We start from the raw sequence: 22,439 nt of genomic DNA on the forward strand, positions 1-22,439 counted from the left end.
CTCAATTATAATTGATTTCACAAATAAAACTTACATTAAGAATACAACTTGTTTTGTATATAACACTACACCGAATTCGTACGTTGCCGCAAAGCAACAATTGATCGGAAAGTGGCCAATGTGTATCAAAGGCAGAAATCGAAAGAATTTAGCTGCGCATCAAGTAAGTCCTTGGGGAAAAGCGCAAGATTAATGTACACAATAATAATAAGGATATTTAAGCATTTGCTTCGCAGAGCAACGTTATAAGGATGATGTATGCTGCCCATATCAGTTGTCTACACAAATTTGGGATAAGCGCTATAAGACTAAGAAAATTAATTTCTTGTCAGTTAAAGCCAGAGCAGTGAATATTAACACATATATACATATTTTGATGTACTTATGCATGCATAATTCACGCACACAACCAAAGGTGCTTCCACGCCATTGGCGGAATAAAGAACTTTTCTTAAGCATACACTGTCCAAAAACAACAGTGAAATCAATCTGTGTGGTTTTTTCTTGATATTGTTTATAAAAATTATATAATTCTTAAATTTTTCTGTAAAATTAATCGTTAGTATCTAGGGTTATTTGTCATTTAAATAAAGCATGCATATCATGGATAAAGCAAACGCATTTTACGTCGATCGTAAGCTTAAAACTTTTTCGCTCAATGTACTTCGAAACGAAGCGACGCAAAGAAGCATCGACCAGCTTTGCTGAAGGCAGGCTGGCGACTAACTTCGTTGCTCGTGTCAGTATCAGCAAGCTGCGACTTCGACATTTTAACAGCCAGTCGGCTGGCAAGTCGTGCGAGGTCGTAAAAGCCAGTTTAGGAGGCCAGGCTTGAAATTTTACGTTGTGTGCAAATGTTACTCATCTTAGTATTTATATTGTCTTTGGTTATAGTTTTTGTGCACCAAAGTTTGTTGGAGCCAACAATAACATACAAGCTGATGGAGAGGCACACAACTCGTACATTTCAAGATTGATCACACCAAAATTGGAAAAATGAAAATATATTTTATACATGCTTCACAATTTTGCCATAATGTAAGACCGTAATTTTGGGCTTAGCCTGATTTTATTTTTAGGTTCCTTTAATTTATGGTTATTTTCTGTTACTTTTTACTTTTAGCAACATTTATCAGCGTGAGTAAGTTAAGCCTGAACAACATCGCTTTGCAGAAAAATATGATATTTGTTTCTGCAAACTTGATTATTCCATACACAACTGTGGAAATTTGGAAGTAAATTTGGTTTTTATACTCAAGCGCAATGTAAAAATCAGGGTTTTTTCAATGGTATATATATTTTTTATTCTCCTGCAGGATATGTGTCAAATCAGTATTCACATTCAGACATATTTAAATAATTTGGCGCCAGCATCTTTGGAGTATATTTTTTATTCAAAAATTAAGTTACAGCTTAATAGATACATTATTAAATATTATTTAATTGTAAATCAAACAAAGACATTAACTTATATTTGCAAAATATTTTCCTGACATCTATCCCTTTTAGCGTGAAACCTTCATTCACAAAATATTTTTCCTGACATCTATCCCTTTTAGCGTGGAACCTTCATAACAAAACTAAGTACAATAAATCGATTGTTATTATATAAAATGAATACAAAACGATACATCGTCGGTTCGATGTTTATTTAGTATTTAAATACAGCGATAGTAATGTTAGCCAATTTAGTATCAAAAGTCAGATGTTCGTAAATATATCTTGATATTGCGTTTATTTTCTAGTAAAGTACAAAATAAGTATGGGTACGTAATGCTTCACGCACTGTTAAATTAATCATAGATGTTCATGTACGAATGTAGATGTAGAAATGCGCTATCTGCGAATTCCAATGGTATATAACAAATGTACAATTAAAAATACATTTGCTTAACTTTTTAAGCATATTCGTTTGTTAAATGCATTTACACAACTGACATATAGTATTACCTTTGTCGTAGGTAGTAACGACTTTGCTTCAATTACTAAACTGGAAAAAGACCTTGCGCTTTTAAAAGAAGAATATACAAAGCTTCAACGCAGTTATGTCGAACTAGAACGCAAGTATAATGAAGTAATTGCCTCTACCGCAGATCCCGGGTCCACGGGAGAATTTAGCAGCTTTGTGTCACGACTCGCACTAACGACGGCTTCATTATATGGATGTTCCATTTACTCCGACTTAAACATTAGGACAAATACCCACGGGACAATTATGCCGGCACATAAATTTGTCCTTCATGCACGCTCGGAGAAGTGGCGTAATGACGAATCCTTGGTTAGTGCAAAAGAACTAGATTGGAGCGATTTAGATGAAGATATAGCAACATCACTGTTGCGTTGGATTTACACTGATATTATTGACTTACAACACGATCGACTAACATTGGGGCTTCTGCGAGTGGCGCATCGTTTTTCCTTACCTGGACTTCTCGGGCTCTGCGAGAGAGCTTTAGTGGCGTCAGTGGGAGTACGATCTTGTGTGCGATTCTATTGTGTTGCTGAAGAAGTGGGAGCTGCTAGTCTCCTTGAATACTGTTCGGGAATTATATCCACCCATTGGGATGATTTAACCCCACAAGACTTTGAGCATATGTCAGGACCATTGCTGTTTAAAATGCTCAAAAACAAAACCAAATATCCCCTTCACTCGGCAGTAAGACTTTTGCGTGAAGATGTCGTATGCTTGTGCCTTACTGAAAATAATACAATGGTAAGTAGCGTAACATAAAAATTGACACAATTATATCCGAATGTGTACATGATTATTTTATTATTAAGATTAAGTATACTAAATTCATATTATGAGCGCTAGCGTCCAGGTCTTCAGCTCTCCTTTATCCTTAATTAAGTTTAAATTTGACTGGTTAAGTTACAATCTTTAATAAAGTTGTACATTTTCTCTATGTGGGAGGGCGTGACTAAGGATAGGTCGATGGTAATGAGTTAGGGAACTGGGTTCTCCTTATCTTGTCCAGTTTTCGGAAGGTATTGAGAATATGAGTGGACGATAGCTCCTGACCACATAGCGGACAGTTAGGTATGCAATACTCGGTCGGCAAGTGGGCGTGGGTGACGCTGCAATGTCCGATTCGGAGGCGTACGAAGATTGCACAATTCGATCGAGAAAAGTTGGCGGGGAAATGCAATTTAACCAGATGTGGGTTGGCCTCTTTATACTTGTGCTGAAAAGATGACCAGCTGCCGATTATCTGAGATCGTACATGGTGTTGAATAACATTCTGCAGCGGATGGGATTACCGTGAAGGTGGGATACTTCAACATGGATTTAGCTGCAGTATCGGCTAGCTCGTTTCCAATAATACCTTTGTGACTAGGTACTGAGTCTTGAATCTGGACAATTGTTGGGTTGGAGTTGAAAATGTTGATTATGGCATTGACACTAGACAGATTGTCGGTGCAGATGATACACTTTTAAATGATAATTAGTCTATGTTAATTACACTCGAAGCTGCCAATTGGGCTTGAATCATTTTTCGCCAAATTACCATTGTTGCGGATGGAATTTCCCAAATCGCTAAAACACGTATTCATTTAGTTTTTATATAGCGCTTTTAAAATAAATTTGAAGCAAATCGGACAAAACGACCAAAAAATCGTTAAAGTGCACAATCCGAAAATGTGAAAAACGTCTCAAGTGATTTTTTATATATATCCATGAAAATGAATTTGAGGACAAAACGCTACCCACCAAATCTTTGACTCCCATTTCCACCAAGCAGGGATAGATTTTCCAATAAGTGCGAAATATCCATCAAATGAAATTTGTCAAAGATCTTTGAAAATGTTTTTGTAGCTTATAGGATGGTAAATGACCATTAAGATTTTATGTAGCACTTTGAAAATAAGTTTGAAGCAAATCGGACCCAACTTAAAATTTCTCCCTAAAAATCTTTGAATCGCATTTCTACCGAAGAAGTTTTTGCGGAAAGTGAAACAAGTCTCCAATGATTATTCATATTAACGTCACCCACCAAATCTTTGATCCCCATTTCCACCAAGGAAAAATGGATTTTCCGAAATAGGCGAAATGCCCCTCAAATGAATTTAAACAATTACCTTTGAAAACTAGTTTGAGGCCCAAAAAATGGCGAACAAAAAAGTTTCATACAAAAGTTTTTCGCCATTTTTCCACGCTAGCTGGTGGAATTTCCCAAAGCCCAATCTTAACGTACACTTACATCACATAAGGTAACAACAGTGAAAATTTCAGGTTCCTAGCACTTACGGTATGAGCTGTGAGTTGATCACCAATCAGTCAGTCAGCCATTCAATCAGTCAGTCAGTATAAATAGTTTTATATATAGAGATAAGGAACCTCAGTTGTTTCGACTCCGCGCTCATTAGTCGGTGCTTACATTGTTTCGTCTCAACTCAATAAAAATACAAACTTTTTGTCTTCAAATCGTATCGAGACATAAAAGCCTAGAGCCATCGGGCATTGTGCAAAAATTAGTGGTCTGCCTCCCATAAATTGCTTTTAAAATAAAATTACAGTATTTATATTTAAGCAGGGAAAGCATTAGTCGAACGCACTCAAGACAAATGCACCAAAACTTAATAGACTGCTAGGTGTTACCAGTTGTAGTGCTTATTACACAAATATTTATTTTTCGTATTATTTGAATAATTTTGTGATTATTTACCATCCCAATCTCGCTGATCTCAATTTTGAGTTAATTCAGCTTTATTATTGATATATATATAACTTCGTCAATTATATAAGAAATTTGTACTTTTTTGTGACAGCATGGGTTCATTTAAAGACAATTGTTTGTAGAGTTGGCTTAATTAAAAAATTGTGGTATTTATAAGGGTTATTTATAATGTGGTAGGAGAGGTTTCCGAAGATAATCAGATTTTTTATAGGATGCGATCATTTGTGTAATTATAAAAATTGGGGCAACCCCTAGTTTATAAAAAAAAAAAAAAAAATCATTCTAGTCAGTATAGTTAAACGCTAATTGAAACAACTGAAGTGTTTTATCACAAAAGGGCATTCCGAGTTGATAGTTTATTTATAAATTATCACAACTGTTAATTAAACACATTTAAATTATATAGTTGTGTGGGACACCAAAATGGGATCACATTGAATAAAATAATCATGCTTAGCAGTTTTCTTTCAAGACTTAAGAAATTTGATGAATTGCACAATTCTCCGCGGCAATAGCAGTGAACATTTTTTGATCCCGCCAAGTTGTTAGCCGGAATTTCAGTGCAGCCTTCCTTATACACTTCCTGCACTAAATGCTCCTGCTCCCACTGCTTATTGCGAAATACCTGTAAGAGAAAAAGAACGTAAGAGGTAAAACACGTTTGAAATTATTTTATAGAATGAACATTATAAGTGACTGATCGGACAGTAAACCAATTACTAACATAACTTAAAATTTAAGGTTCCTAGCTAGTACCACTAACCATACATATGTTGTATGGTTAGTGCCCTTGCGGTTTGGGCTGTGCGTTGATAACAAATCAGTAGTAGTTGAGTAATGACAAACAGAATTATGATTTTCCGATTTTATTTATTTATTTATTATTATTTTAGCTTGATTTAAAGCAATATCCATCTTATATGGATTTTATTTTTAAAAAACAAACCTGAGTAGTGTTCTTCTGCTGTGCACAACCTCTTGTTACGGTTTCTTGCATCTGTCCATTTTGAAGATGTAAGTTAGAGATCGTTTTTAAACACATCGTAGAATATGGACACTGGACCATATAAATTGAGGACTCCTGGAATTTGGAGCACAAGGGTGTCATAACTGTTGCATTGTCAACAAAATACTTCTCTACAGTTACTGAACATCTGTAGCATTGTAAGACGGATCGGTCTGTACACTTCCCTGAAACCGAATTAATGTTTAATTTGTTATTATTATTTGTAGGTTGATATAAATTGTCTCAAATTTTTAATTTCGTAATTTCTTACAACTTTTATGCCTTGGGGAAACAAAAATGCTCAATTACAATTTCAAAACTGCCCCTGCTTATGCACATTTATAAATGTAAAAAAAAGTAATCTAATGCGCAAACATTACTTATACAATGCAACCATTTTAAAACAAAAAACATTTGTCATTTAGCACGCCCAAGGCTTGTTTGAAACATATGGTGAAAATATCTTGGAAATTAGAATAAATTGTCAAAAAAAAAAAACTAATTTTTCGACCGATTTTTTGCGCTCAATAATATTTGGTTTATATATTGCTTAATTTATTATATTCAAAAACAACCTAACATTCGATCACTGGAAGATTTTGCCTATATACATGCATGAGAAGCATAATTAAACTAATAACTGCCGAGATTGGAAAAGATATATTGACAAGCCAATAATTTTTTCAAAAACAAGTAAGAGGTTCTAATCGGGAGCTCCCGACTAGGGAAAACTATGAACCCTCTTCTTCCAACATCAAATATGTCAAGTTTGGTGACTCTAGCTCTCATTATTTACCAAAAATGCCTAAAAAACAGGATATCAATATCGATTTTTATCGATTGCTTGGAAACGGAACTAGGAGCACCTACATCTGAAATTTCAAGTTTCTAGCTGTTATAGGTTCTGAGATCCTTGCGTACATGGCTAGATCGACAAGCTATTGATGCTGATCAAGAATATATATACTTAATGGGGTCGGATATGCTTCCTTCTACCTGTTACATACATTTGGATTTTGCACAAATATACCCTTATACCCATTTTTAATGGGTTCAGTGTATAAAAACCCCGATTTTCGATCAATTGTATCTTTGACAGCTTATAGTAAGAGGTCCTATTCGGCCGGTTCCGACTTATATACTCCCTTCAGCAGACAGACGGACCAATGCAAACATGGCTTAAAAACAGTTTATATACATATGTGTATGTATATGAATTATGTACGTATGAATATAAAGGCTTCTTATGTCTGCAACAAAAAAAAAAAGGTGCTCAAAACATTGTCTTAACGGGTTTCATTTTATGAATATACAAATAACATATATGTAACTATTTAAAACTTAGTTCGAATTGTTATCGCTGGGCTTCTATATCTTATGTAGATAGCAATACTTTTGTATATTACATATGTGCAGTTTTAATAGGTAATTAACATACAGTTTGTCAAGTAATTGTTTGCAAAATAAAAAACACAAAACAAATTCATTTTTAAACTTATATTTTACAATTTTTTTTTTAGAAGAAAAAGTTTAAACCGGTAAAATATAAGTTTAAAAATGAATTTGTGTGCTGTTTTTCACTTTGCAAATAATTACTTGACAAACTGTATGTAGCTTTGCATATGTTTTGAGTAAACGAAACATCTTTAAATAACTTATTTTCGGTGAATTTGCCAACTATAAGGACAACTTCCAAATACAAAATTATAGTTGTGCTAATATTAAGAGGTCATGACAGGTTTGGTTTGTTCAGGTTTTTTATATACCAGTTACGAATAGTATACGATTCTTTCAAGAACATCGCTAAAGTGTTGATTTGGTGTTGAACATAAGAACATATGTATAAATAAAAGAATGGTTTTACCTTTTGTATATACACAAGCATATGTACATATATGTTTTAATATACATGTCACTTAATAATACCAAAAAATACCAACCTAGACCTATAGAAGCAGCAAGCAAAAAAACGACCCGGAGCAGGTAACCAAAACCAAGGCTCTGTACATTCGAACCCATCATTTCCAGATGTGAATTTTATGATGTCAATACAATGTTTGTAACAAGTGTACACATCATAACTTGACTATTATTTTTCCTTGCGATACAGTCTTACAAAATGTATGTATGTTCATTCATTCATACACACGTGTATAGAAATGCGAACAATAAATGCTTAACAATAAATATACCAATTTGCCGGTATTGGAGAAAGTTCTAATGCTGCGAACTGTATGTATACATATATGCTAGTGTTGTTCGTATGTATACATTTATGAATATAAATACATTTAATAGATATCTATAAGCTTGTGGAATTAAAATCATTCCTCCGAAATGGGTTCAATATCCATCCCTCATTATCAGAAGATGAACCTTTTAGTTTCAAGCGTTATTATAAATAGAAAACGCACAAATACCAAAAAAATTCACGTTTTTTCTGTCGGACAAAAAATTAAGACTGACGAATCAAGTTTAATGTAGAATACAAGGTGGCAAAGTAAAGTAATGCTCTAATTCAGATGCGTATTACAATTTTGACGTCATAGCCTCACAGTTTTTAGGGCTGCACAAAAAAGAAAAGAGACAGCGCACTGTTTTCACTTACATTTATATTTAAGCAAATAATAAATATTAGTCAATAAAGGAATATTCGTTTAATTATGTGTCTGTATATATCTCTACGTCTCGCAAACAAATTTAATAAAATCATGACTAGCAGATACCCAGTCCTAAATTCCCCATAGCCGTATTATACATTTAACACACAATTTTAACAAACTATCCAGTGCCTTTCTGTTACAAAATTTTTTCTGAACTGAAAGCAATGATATGAATTTGTTTTTTATTTTCATTTATAAATTACTGCTATTTCTGTCGACTTTGAGAGGAGTAATATTTACAATTTACGGTTTTTGTTTATTTACTACTATATATATTTATCGATTCTAGGTAGCTATCGGGAATCGATAACAGTCATATTGAGAATGTAGTATTTTTAATACACCCTGAACCCATTGGCAACGCGTTTAGTACCCTGAATCCATTGAAAATAGATTTAAAGGTTACAATGGTGCTGAGAAAATGTGTATTAGAGCCTCTGTCCACTGGCTTAAGAATTGTCACATTTACAAATTTCACTTATTGGTGTCCCGCTGGTTGTCGGTATGATATGTGTGGGAAAGGAGGTACCACTTCTTCAAATAAACAGCTGATCAAGTTGCTTTAATCTACATAAGCGCCGCAAAGTTGTTCTTCCAAAATTCAAATAATGCGACCTCGAAGTAAGAGCTCCATTTTACATAATCTTTCCGACATTATGCCATGTTTAAATGGGAAACCGTGGGATTAGTATAATCTTGAATTTCTTATTTAATGCTGCCGCTTGCGTTCGTTGATATATCAGCTGTTTATGGCTATGATAGTTTCACATTTTTCACAACATCGATAGAAATCTTGATTAATTATGGAAAAAAACACGAAATGTTCGAGGCGAATTAACACATATTTCACAAATGTGATAAAAATTTTGCAAAAATGTTAAATTTTCAGAATTGTGTAAGAAATGTGTTCAGTCGACAGAGGCTACTATCACTAACCATACAACGTATAGACATACCAAATGGCACTTTTAATCAAAACGAGAAAAATCGAAACGAGGCGACTCCAATGGTACCTGCGACCATTTTAGTGTGCCCAGACAGAGTAAGACTGCTGAGAGTGGCAGCCGAACGCCGGCCTAAAAAGCCGAACGTTCAGTATGACGCCGCATCTCGCTCAGCGCACAACATCGCGGCTGATGCGTTTTCTTAATATATGTATGTATGCATGCCATTTTTAAATCCTTACAACCCAAAAACATATATGTGTATGCATGTGCCTCGCCCTCACTCATTGCATCGCGCACTTGCATCCATCTCTTTCTCCCTGCATAGCTTCCCACAAAACCCCGAGATGTGCGCACAAGTAGATCGCAGCGTTTGTCGCAAGACAGAAGTTATTTCTTCAATTGTGTGCCTTTTGTGCCTGCGGTAGCAATAGGCACTCACATTTAAATGCTCTATCATGTATTTCTTCGTCCAGTAAGGCATGATGAGAAGAATTTGATCAAATTTTATTTAATATACAATTAATTGACTTAAACAAAATATTTATATTTATTTTCTGTTTACTGTAGGGACCTATTTTGCTTAAAATACAAAAATATCTAAGTCGTATTTCTGCTAGGGTAATTCATCGACGGCTTGTCGAAGAATTTAAGAAAAGACCAAAAATTGACGCACACTCTTTTAAGTAAGCAGTTGTGTGAAATCATTAAAGGGTTTGGCCTGTTTAGTGCAACATTGCTATTTTCCATGCTTGTCGTAGGGGTAAGGGTACCTGATCGCTGGCATGTGTGCATGATAACTTTTTGGATCGGCCAACCACGCACACTAACACACTTTTCTATATGAATGGAAGCATTAATGCGTTTGTGTGCGTGTTGGTTGCCTGCCTGCCTGCCCGATGCAAATTTGACCAAATTTGAAGTTTTTGGCATTTGTGAATTTCGAGCTCTACATACACACTCACAAAGGTGTGTGAATGAGCTGGTCAAGGGTTTGTCGTGAGGCAGAGATATTTTTATCAATGGGTGCATAAATTTGGGCGACTGTCACGGTCTTTGTTTTTTTGGCATGCCTGCGGTGTGCTTGAATGAAACAGGTGGATCGCAGTTGTCGATCGTTTGCACTTTGATATGGAACAAATGCAAGTAATCTTTTATTGGCATTATTATAATTTTAGGTTAATGGGTTTTATGACAGGCAATTAACGATCAGAATGTATAGCATGCGTCTGGCTCCATACCATTTTCATTGCCTTTTTATACATTTGTGCCTTTTGCGGCTGCAAGCCCAGGTCTCAGGTCGCATTGGGGTCGCCTCGTTTCGATTTTTCTTGTTTCGATTAAAAGTGCCATTTGGTATGTCTACACATTGTACGGTTAGTGCTACTATGTAAGCCTGCAAAATTTAAGGTTTACTATGTTCGTAAGTTCTGGTATGGAAACCTTTTTTTATGACCTAAGTCGAGATTTTTTACTTCCACTATGACCCTCATAACCTGCAAACTCTTCAAAATCGGGTCACTATTACATATATCATATATATGAAAGATCGATCGAAAAGTAGGTTGTTATATGGTAGATATCCTGTTTATCAAGATATATTCTTTAAACTCTGCATTTACGAGCTTCAGTATTCCCACATACCTACAAAAGGATATGTCTACACGGCTATTAAGTCTTCGACGTGCTGAAGATATCTTCACTTTCCGTTTAAAGTTTATTAAAAATTTTGAAGTTAAACAAGAATGATCAATGTTTGGTAAACGGATCCTACACATAAACGGACTATGAAATCATAGCAACGAAATTATCGTGCAAATTAACATAATTTATACACATGAGAAGTTATAAATATATAAAAAAAAATGTTATGTTTTTTTTCATTTTTTCAGTTACCCGAACTGGTAAATAGTTTGTCTCAACATGGACAACTGCCACTTCAGATGGCTTTGTCTGCAAAAAGTTATCAAATTGCCCAAACTCTTGTGAATAATGCATCTGCGAACGTTAATGCCTACGATGCTAAAGTAAGTAATATATTTGGAATAATAAAACGTCTCAAAATATTTACCTTGAACAGGGAAATACGCTTCTTATAGATGCTGTGAGGAAAGCTGATCATTTTGCAGCAGATTTTCTTTTAAACCATAACTGCCTTGTAGATCTTGTATCCAGGTAATTTGCACTACCTTCTAACCGAATATTAGAACTAATTCAGTTGCTTGATTATTTAAGACCGTCATCCGATACCGCCCTCCATATCGTATGCACGTATGGAGAAAACCAGGATAATCAGGAAAATTTTACTCATATGATTGATATCGGGATGAAAATTTTACGGTGTAAGGCTAACGTTAATATTCAGAACTATCAAGGTCACACCCCGCTGCATAATGCGATTACATTTCAAAATATGTCTATGGTGGACTTATTGCTTGATGTACCCGGTATTGACATTAATTTACGCAATAATGATGAAAAGTGTCCTCTTGAATTGAGTTTAACCCTATTTAATAACGAGAGCTTTAATCTTGCTACAAAACTTCTTAAGATGGGAGCAAACCCGAATCCGTTAAAATCTGAGACAAATGACAGTCTGTTGCAAGTTCTATCTCAAGCTGGAAGACATTTCGAAGATGCCGCAATATTTTTGGCTGATTTTGCCAATCTCAATCATCTAAATTACGGTGGAATGTCTGCCATTCACATTGCTGCACAGAAGAACATGCCAAAACTCTTGGCTAAGCTTCTTAATGCAGGCGCATCGCCTAATATACAAACAAGTACATCCAAAATGAAATCACCGTTGCATTTAGCAGTGGAAGCTAACGCTCGGGAAGTAATAAGATTGTTTGTCAATTTTTGCAAGGATAACTCTAAGCAAATAGATTTCAACTGTAAGGATGATAATGGTGACTCACCGCTAAGCTTATGCTTAGCCCTAAATCGAATTAAATTGGCATCAATACTAATCGAAGGCGGTGCAGATGTAAATGCGAGAAATGCCCAGGACTTGACTTTGTTGCATCAATTTATAATAAACGGTGACAGCGAGAAAGCAGTATTTTTATTAGACGAAGGCGCCGAAGTCAACGCGATAACAGGTAAAAAATACACAAACAATTTTAGGCTAAATGATTTTGTACTTTGAACTGTCTTAAAAATATTATATTACAAATCCTGATTAGTACACTAGTTAAATGTACCAGGTGGCACAGCATTTTGCGGGCCTAGGTCATCGATTAAGATACTTATATATATATTTCTTATGTTTTTGTTTTTTGTTTATTTGTAGGTGAACAAAAGTCTGTCTTGCAGCTGGCTATAGACTCTCATTTACCCAAAGTTGTAGACGCGTTATGCATAAAAGGCGTGGATCTTAGTAATTTAGATAGTAGAAGAGATTCGCCATTATGGACAGCTTTGGAATTAGGATATGAGGATGTAGCTCAAATTCTTGTACGTCATGGCGTTGATACTGATTGTTGGAGCGAAGGTCCTGAGGGCTGCCAGCAGACTCTGTTGCACCGAGCAATTGATGAAAACAAAGAATCCACTGCAATTTTTCTCGTTCGTAACCAGTGCGATTTGGACTCGCCGCGGCAACTTTGTCCGAATCATGAATGCGGTGATGAAGCACGAGACAAAGCCTCTCCCTTACATCTCTGTTGCCAATGGGGTCTAACAAAGGTTGTCCAAGCACTGATTGATCACGGTGCCAATGTGAACGCTTTGGATGTTGAAAACAAAACGCCAGCACACATAGCTATTGAAAACCAACATGAAGATATTATAAAAATTCTTCTCTGCCACCCTGGCATAGACTTGAAATTGCGGGATAAATCTGGACTCACACCCTTTGCTACTGCTCTGGCCAGCCGTAATCACAAAGCAGCACAGCGCATACTTGAAAGACTTCCAAATGCAGCTGAAATAATGGATCAGCGTGGGCGTAATTTTCTCCATGTAGCAATATTAAAAGATGACCTTGAAAGTGTACTTTTCTTATTGGCTATACAAGTAGATGTCAATTCGCGTGTACATGACGCCTATCAATCAACTCCACTTCATCTAGCCGCTGCATCGAAAAATGAAATGATTATACGAAACTTAATATTAGCAGGCGCTCGAATAAACGAACGAGATGCTATCCAAAAAATGCCACTTCATGTAGCAATTGAACGCGGAAACCTCCCTGCAGTTTCAGCCTTGATTCAAAACAATGCCGATTTTGATGCAAAGGATGCCGAAGGAAACAACGCGTTACACCTTGGGGTGCACGGGGGTCAGCTGTCGATAGTTAGAGAGTTGCTTACAGAATCACGGGTAAACGCGGAGGCAACCAATGCGAAGGGCCGGAATCCCCTGCACGAATTATGTAGAGTTGGAGAAGATAATTCTGGTGCAGCTATTTGTGAACTGTTTCTTGAATGTATGCCAAAGTATCCCATTAATATGCCAGACATGGACGGCAACACACCACTACTTCTCTCATACATGCGAGGACAGGCACCACTTTGCAAAGTTCTTGTAAAAGCAGGTGCTTGTCTTGGCGCCCAAAACCGAGAAGGGATTAGTATTTTCAATTACAAATTAGCTACAGATCAACTGCTTAACAAATTGTTGGACCAATTGCCACAGGAGTCGCCGTGGGCAGAATCAGAGTTGTGCCAAGAGTGTAGCTCAAAGTTTTCACTTACTATAAGAAGGCATCACTGGTAAGTAGTACAAAACTCTTGCATTGAATTGATTTTAACTATATCTTAACATTTTGATAGTATAGTCATTAAAATTTATAAACTGAGGTATGTAATGGACAGGACTCATATTTATCTAGTCGTGTTCGTCAGTCTGTTTGGAAACGTGTCGACAACGAGTCTCTAAGAGCTAAAGAATTGATAATTTTGTATGCAATTGATATTATGGTTGCCGTTTATTATTATATTATAGATAAGAACAAGTAAGAACGCTTTACTGGAGTTTTCTAAAAACCCCCTTACCCCTCAGTCAATATGAAATGTTTGTTTAAAAATGTAATAGGAATTCCAAAATGATTATGCGGGAACCTATAGATATATTATGCACTGCGGTACCAAAAAAAAAATTATATATGATATATAAATGATATTGACTTATAGAAGCTACAATCCAAATTTGATAACTAGGCGACTTTCAAAACCTATAAAATGTGCTCCAAAAGCCAGAGTTCCGATAGTTTCATTTTTCGATTGCTTGGAAACGGCTAAGTTATGGAAGATCGGATACAAACTCAAACTGAACGGGCACTTTGAAATCGATGCGACGTATCTAAATCGACCCAGCTCGTCGTCCTAATCGAAAAAATATATAGTTTGTGTGGTTGGATATGCCTCCGTCTGCCCGATACACACACTTGCACAAACTCAAAGTAGTGTTTTAAATGGGTAAAGAGGGTATTTTCAGATGTGAAGTGTATTGGAGGAGATATCGTCGACCCCATGAGAAGTCGATATAGCCTTGTCCGTCTGTGTACCTATTTTCAAGTAAATTAGATCCACAGTATCAGCGGTGACACCGGTCGAACGGTTCGGATGTAATTTTACATCCTTACTCAGCAGCTTACTGGTCTGATTAAAGGTTTTCTTTATATCTTAAGCTGAACCGTGTTTCATACTTTTCGCAAAACCACTCCACTTAAATTTGCTTCAAAATTATTTTCAAATCTAGCCATAAGAAGATAACGAATGTGTGTCAGCGGTTTTAGAAATTCTTGCCTTTATTATTGGTAAATTGGCAGAAAAGAATTATTTTACAAAAAGATTTCAATGTTCTTTGTGAAAATTTATCTTATACGTGCTACACACTTTTTGCAAAACAACCCTACTTAGACTATAAACGAGGTTCAAATGTGGAATCGGCGAAGTTTCGAGTGAAAGCTCATTCGCAAATATCATTAAAAAAAAACCCATATGAGGCGTGCGGGTCAAAGATTATTAAGTCAAAGCTTTAAGTTTTTTTATTAGGCACAAACTTATTTCCAAATATACAAAAGAAATTACTGAGAACTTGATGCAACAAATTTGGAAATTCTATCTAAATATACGGATAAGGAAAAAATGTATGAACGTTTTTTTTTTTCATTCGATCAGCTTGAAAATATTTGACACTTTTTGCAAAATCAGGATGAAACATTATAGGGATGAAGTGTTAAGTTCTGTCCGATCAGCTTCAAACTTTTTTCCAAACAAATACATAAAATTAAATGAATTAGTGCTTCGGGTATTGAAATGAATCGAATTGGTTTTAAACTTACTTTCAGAGACCTTTGCTAGAATTTATTTAAAATATTTTTCGCAATATTCACCGGAATTTTATGGAAAGTGTTCAAATGTTTAATGAACGAACAGTTACTTTTTGGCTTCAAGATTCTCACCACAAGCCTAACATAGGAAACCGTTGATTTCACCTTACAGTTTTCTATTCGATTGATTTAAAAAATGTTTCAAATATAAGTGAAGTGTAAGATTGTACGGGTAAAATTTAATTTTTACAGGCGGAAACTGTGTAAAAAAGTAATATTTAAAATTTTGTAGCCCAGACCTTGCTATTGGCAAGGTCGGGTTTAACTGCTAGTATATATACATATATATATACATAAATATATTTTATTTATTATTTTATTTCTACTTCAGTCGACATTGTGGGCGAGTTTTGTGTTCTAAGTGCTCCAACAATGATGTACCGATTCTTAAATTTGGTATAAATAAACCTGTAAGAGTTTGCAATGTTTGCTTTGATGTTCTTCATGGAGGAAGCTAAAGCGGTAACCGTTTATATCGCTTGCCTTTGGAAACATTTGGTATGTAGTGTTTTTTTTTAATCTATATTTCATAATTTTCGTGTTGATTGACTTAATAAACGCGCGGAAATATAACTATTTGAGACAAAGCTGTTCTTCATCTGATCGGCATATTTTCAGAAATCGATTAATGTACATCATCATCACCAGCTTGTTAAACCTTATTCTAGCAGCATACGCTTGTTTATTATTATTAGGATTATAAATAGTACTATAGTTAATTACAACAGAAGAGCGCTAGCGTCCAGGCTTTCAACTCTACTTCAAATAATTACTTTTAAATTTGACTCGTTAAGGTGCATTATTTTATAAAATTGGAAATCCTATCTATGTTAGATGGCGGGATTACGGATAAGTCGGTCGATAGTAATGAGTTAGGGAAGTGGTTCTACTTATCTTTTCAGTTTTCGGAAGGCACTTAGAATGCGGGTTTTTGATACCTCAGCAGGTGAGCGTGAGTGACGCTGCTATGCCCGATGCGGAGGCGAACGAAGAGTGAACATTTCGATTGGAAAGAGTTGTCAGCTCCCGATTATCTGACATTGTAAATTGTGTTAAATAACATTTTGCATATCCTTTTCAGTGAGTGGAATCGTGAAGGTGGAATACTTTGGCATTGATGTAGCTACAGTATTGACTAGCTCGTTTCCTATGATACCAAAAAAGTCAGTCTCCAATCTGGTCAATTATTGGGTTGGAGTTAGAAAAATGCTTATGGCATGGACAGTAGACAGACTGTCGGTGTATAATGGCAACTGCTTCCGCCGTGAATATCATGCAATACTCTCGGATGCATCCGGCTGTTATAATGTTGTATTTTTGATCGACACCCGCAAAACAGGGATATTGTTTGTTTTTGTGGGCGCAGTGAATAACTAAGTTCGGTTTTTATAAATTCGTTTGGCTGACTATTAATAAATAGGAATAGGAAAATATCTTACGGAAAGATTCGCCATTGGTAGTGTTTGTTTGGAAATTGGTGTAGCGCGCTGTTTGTGGAAGATGTGCGTAGAAGCCACAGTGGTGATGTGGGCTTTCTAACCGGACGTGGTATAATGTTGACTTGTCTGGAGAGGGCGATGATCATTGTAGTGTGGAGAGGTACTTGAATTTTTTTCTTTTGTTGACGGCTTGTCGTATATCGGCTTGAAGTACTTGGTTTGGAGAGCAGAATAGCTTTAGTATACTGTTCCTGTCGTTTCTGTCATCGATAGACGGTAGATCCGCTTCCGCTAGAATGCACCTTATAAGGGATGTTAGGGATGCATTAATATTTCGGCATCTAAATGTGTGACTTAGCACACCAATCAAATATTGCCAATGCATATTATATTTTGTGACCCTTGTGACATTCATTAAAATATTAATGTTAATTAGTGAGTGTTTGGCGGTAAGGTATTAAATAATATTCAGTTTTGAGGCTCTCTCTTAAATATAAACAATGGTTCTTAAAAGTCATTCTCTTATCGAAATATACTCCGAAGCCAGGACGCATTCTATGACAAATTTATAAAAGAATTAACCAGTGTATGTACACCTCGGTTTTTTTATTATTAAGAATTATATTAAGCTTAACAATAACTTTTATTTTACTGAAGATTCTGGCATTATCCTCGAACGTTATTATCTTTATTTTTTATATTTCAAAGCAATTTTGTTTATTTAGGTTCATTTCATGACCGGGTCTTACCCTTGGCTTTTTATAGCGCAGTTACGAATTGATCCCTAGCTGGCAAGCTAAGGATACTGGGAGAATGTATATATATTCAAGAGATCATTTCATTTGTCGAGTATATTCGTTATCAAAGTTACTGTTTGTGGAGTACTCTGTCCAGTTTATGGTAAATCGCTGGTACTATTGAAAGGTAAGGTTATTAAACTGTTGTTCGACTACTTAAGCCGCGTGGCTGGGATTCCCACAAGTGATTTTATATCAGAACAAATGTGTTTTGTTGTATACTGAGGGGCTATGTTAGATGTGAAAGTACCAAGGCACTCCCTCTTGGCTTCTTTAACTGCACGCTTGAAGAGAGCATTCAATCTTTTGTAGGCAATGAGGTTAGCGTCGGTCATTTTATGCTTATATAGTAGGCTTGCTAGAGCTGCTGTTTTTTTTCCCGTAGATTCCCCAGATTATTATTTCACCAAAGTACTTTTTTATTCCCTGAACCCATAAAACTGGATAAAATGCGTATAATGTTTTTGTGCAAATGTATGTAACAGGTAGAAGGGAGCATCTTCGACCCAATAAAGTATATATATGTATATTCTTGATCATCATCAACAGCCGAGTCGATCTAGCCGTGTCCGTCCGTCTGTCCGTATGTATGATCGCAAGGATATTATAACCTATAAGAGCAAGTGACTTGAAAGCTTATCTCTAGGTCCTCTTAGTGCCCGCGCAGATCGAATTTGTTTCAGATATCCAATAACTTGCCCTGTTTCCAAGTAATCGATATCGAAATCCTATTTGTAAGCAATTTTGGTAAATAATAAGATTTAGAGTCACCAAATATAAAGCTGTTTTTTTTTGACAAAAATGCCAATTCCTTGCTTAGCATTGAAATTATACGGTTAGTTGGTAAAGTTACCAAACTATTGACTGCGGCAAATTCTGCTTTAATTTTTGCAAGGTTTTCTTGGTTTTCTTGAAAACATATACTTATATTAGTTTTTGCTATTGATTAAGATTGTTAATTCGTCGTAATTTTGTATGTTACCTTATAAATTCTATTGTATAACTTTAGTTGTCATATATAGTCAATTTAAGTGATACACTGCGCGTCATCAGATTAGTGGCCCCCGTTAGATTCTTAGTTCCATGCTGTATGCTTCAATCTTTGATTTTTCTTCCAAAGACAAAACAGTTTCTCTCCCCATATTAAGCGTTAAAGAAATTTTATAGTTTAAACTGCACGCAAAATTTAGTTACCGTGACTGCCAAAATAAGAAGGACAACTCAATTTGCATTTGGGGGCGCTCACCTCGCACAATAATTGAAACCTTTTTTGTCGAAAATAAAACAAAATATAAAAAAATATTTAACGGTTCTTCTATCGAGCTGTATTTTCTTGACGGAGAACACACATAACGGGATTGCAAAAAAATTACAAAATTGCGTGCAATGGGAAAAAAGATATTAGCAAAAAGAAACGAGAGTAAGGGCGCACGATTCAAGGTCCAGTTCAGAAAGATAAGTAGATTTATAGTTTTGTTGTAGATTTATTGAGTTGTGTTAATGTGTCAATATATGGGTAATTGCTTGTGAGATAATTGAGTTTTTCTGTAGAGTAATTTGATGGATTGGTAAAACGGAAGCAGTTTGAGAGGGAGAGAAGGGAATAATAAAGCTGAGACGGGCATTAAGACAATTTTTTCCGTTTAAGCGAGTCGTGAGACGAGAGACAATTGTCAGCAACCTTTATACTGTGCCAGCAGATATAAGTTTTGGAAGGTAAATTGTAAAGACTCAGATTACCTTCTAAGAGCTGAGCTCATTCACTATTTGCGATTCGGGAATATTAATGAGGTAGGGTGCGCAGATTGTCCCCTTAACTAAATTTAAGGCTTGGGGGAACTGGCTCTCTATTTTAAATATGCCTGGCAAGTTGCAATCTTTTAGATTTGAGATGGGAGCGATAATCTTGGTTATGAGCTTTTATGCACAGCGAAACAAGAGTATTCTGATATGGGTTTTTCGCTGTCTTTGGCGGCAACAATAATATATTAAGGGTTTGCGACGTTTTTCACCATGGCGGGCACCCATGGAACCTTCCTGGTCGACACGTGAGAAACAAACGGTTCGTTGCGTAGTGTGGGCACAAAAAAGAAAATCAAAACAAAGAGAGGAAAAGAACTGATAAAAGCACGATTACGAACGGATGTCTGCTCGCGATGCGTTGTAGTCGGCAACTGAACATACGCATTTGATTGTATGTGGGATAAGAACATCTAATATAATCTTCATATTAAAATCTCTGCATTAAATCCAAATTTATGTAACAGGCAGAAGAAAGCATCTCCGACCCTATATAGTATATATATTGTTGATCAGCACCAATAGCATAGTCGATCTAGCCATGTCCGTCTGTCTGTCTGTCTGTATGTTTGAACGCAAGGATCTCAGAACAAATAAGAGCTAGAGACTGAAATTTTAGATGTAGGTGCTCCTAGTACCTGCGCAGGTCGAGTTTGTTTCCGATAATCGATAACTTACTCCGTTTCCAAGCAATCGATAAAAATCGATATCCTGTTTTTTTTTTGTTGGTAAATAATAAGAGCTAGAGTCACCAGATGAGTACATATATGTATATCAAGTATCGTATCTTTCATTTTATAGCTGCCCTACCTTTCCGCTACTACCTCATAACTATAAATCAAGTTGATCAATCATTTTATGCTGGCCACCAATATAAGAAACAATAAGACACAGAATACACAATCATTCTGTGGTACAATGAGATATACTGTACAACATTTTATTAGGATGGGTTATGAAAAATCCAATGTTATGTTTTACTGCGCAATTGGATGGGGCAGCTTGTGCAAATTCTGTATTCATGTACACACACACATTCGTGGGCGTCTACCTCGAATTCTATCAACAGCATTGCAATTGTGATTCTTTTCTGTGCTGCTATTTTATTTAGTTTTTTTTTTTTTTCAATAATACTTAATTATTGGAATGGCTGTTGAGTATAGGCATAAGAAGTGGTGCGGTCTTCATACGAGCCCATTGCGTGAACTGCATTTGGTGGTGGAATAAGAGGGTTCAGGGTATTCCCTAGTCGGGAGCTCCTGACTAAAACCTCTTACTTGTTTCAACTAAGCGATGAAGGTCCCTACCGCAGACATCAAAAATATAATAAAAAATATACATTTTGCCATGTTTTTGATGTTATTTTTTAGTAAACAAAAAGTCAGTTTTTTCCCACGAGGCCTGCCTGGGCTTAGAATGAAAATTCGAAACCAAAATGAGCGAGACACACGCAGCACATGCATTCATATATGCCTTTGGCAACCGCAACGGCGATCGTTCGGTTATCGAGGCTCTGAGGCTACTTATTTGTCAAATTGGCGACTCTATTTATAGTATGAGTAGTAGCATAATCAAAAACATTAAGAGCTAGATACTCATAGTTTGTATGCAGGTTCTTATATAGTATATTAACAAATTTATTTATGAAATATTCATATACTTTCATGAAAGATGTTACGTATAGAGGGAATATCTCCAAGCCCATAAAGTATATATATATTCAGAATCAGCATCAACGAGTTAGTCTGTCTGTTCTTAAGCTATTTTCTTAAAACTTTCAAAACGCTCGTCTTTCTGTTGCAGGCAGTATATTTGTCAGAATCGGTAGGATCAGACGACTGTATCATACAGCTGCCATAGGAACGAACGATCAGTCGAAAGTTAGGCTCTTGGACAAAAAAAATTTTGTTTATTAAGATATCTTAACCAAACTCAGCATTTGTTAGCTTCACAGTCAGTCATTAATTATAAATTAGATTATATGTTATTTATTTTAATACTCATCTATAACTCTATTTAAACGGCTTCTCAGTTTGTAATGAAAAAGTATGTTTTCAGATTTAAAAGGATGCCCATACCGGATTTTGAATTTATGGTATACTATGATATATATAACATATACATGAATATGAAGATTAAATCATTAATATACACTACATCCAGACCTCAATCCGGCTAAACCGTTAACTAAGTAATTAATAATATATTTATATATATTGAAGTTTATTATAGCGCACACTTCAAATCGTATGTAAATAATTAACAAATATAAATAAAATAAATTTATACAATAAACAATAAATAATTCCTTTTATTTTTTGTAGGAAAATATTTGTTTTATATGGAAAGTTCAAAAGCTTGAGGTGTTTATTTGTCATTGCAATTTTCCAAGTGGGCAAAACCATCAGAGTACACATGCCTTAATCTTGCAACTGCACAATCAGATAATATTTGTTTACATTTTGGTTGCTTTAATTGTTATTATTACTTATGATGCAAAAATAAATAGAAGCAGGGAAAACTATTAATTTCAATATTTTTTACTTAAGTCAATATTTTGGTTTTTATCGAAGTTCTTTGAATTCTTCAAATCAAAATAAAATTCAGAATGCATATGCAGGTTAACATAGTTAGATGCATACACACAACACACAAACGTTCAACTTCACACCTTACGCAGCGGCAGGGATGTTTTTCCTCCTGAGTGACAATATGTTCGTTGGTCGCTCTTCACGAAATTTGAAGGGCATAAATATTGCATACAAAAGTAT

At 35.5% G+C, this 22,439-nt stretch overlaps 1 protein-coding gene and 1 non-coding gene across 12 annotated transcripts; one reads left to right on the forward strand and one right to left on the reverse strand.

The window, feature by feature from the left end:
• Window positions 1-1,641: 1,641 nt before the first annotated feature.
• LOC6635246 (rabankyrin-5) lies at window positions 1,642-21,916 on the forward strand. 6 transcript variants are annotated; one of them, XR_011417103.1, is made up of 9 exons: window positions 1,789-1,855; window positions 1,962-2,713; window positions 11,185-11,319; window positions 11,373-11,467; window positions 11,528-12,396; window positions 12,588-14,010; window positions 15,964-16,130; window positions 17,797-17,995; window positions 21,727-21,916. XR_011417103.1 is itself a non-coding variant. In XM_002058738.4 (8 exons), exons 1-7 carry the CDS (start codon window positions 1,763-1,765, stop codon window positions 16,088-16,090), a joined length of 3,405 nt encoding a protein of 1,134 aa, XP_002058774.2. In that variant the 5' UTR covers window positions 1,642-1,762; the 3' UTR covers window positions 16,091-16,130; window positions 21,727-21,916. The 6 variants fall into 6 exon arrangements, 5 of the variants coding, with proteins under 5 accessions (XP_002058774.2, XP_015024774.1, XP_032296668.1 ...); XM_002058738.4 differs by lacking the exons at window positions 1,789-1,855; window positions 17,797-17,995 and adding an exon at window positions 1,642-1,766; XM_015169288.3 differs by lacking the exon at window positions 17,797-17,995.
• LOC26531198 (uncharacterized) lies at window positions 5,001-8,627 on the reverse strand. Of its 6 annotated transcripts, none has more exons than XR_011417109.1 (3): window positions 8,589-8,627; window positions 5,626-5,870; window positions 5,001-5,304 (listed from the first exon to the last, which is right to left on the reverse strand). It is a non-coding gene; the product is annotated as an uncharacterized protein (transcript). The 6 variants fall into 6 exon arrangements; XR_011417107.1 differs by having other exon boundaries at window positions 8,552-8,595; XR_011417108.1 differs by lacking the exon at window positions 8,589-8,627 and adding an exon at window positions 8,294-8,310.
• Window positions 21,917-22,439: the final 523 nt, after the last annotated feature.

Source organism: Drosophila virilis, unplaced genomic scaffold (genome assembly GCF_030788295.1).
Source record: "Drosophila virilis strain 15010-1051.87 unplaced genomic scaffold, Dvir_AGI_RSII-ME tig00001170, whole genome shotgun sequence".
NCBI lineage: Eukaryota > Metazoa > Arthropoda > Insecta > Diptera > Drosophilidae > Drosophila > Drosophila virilis.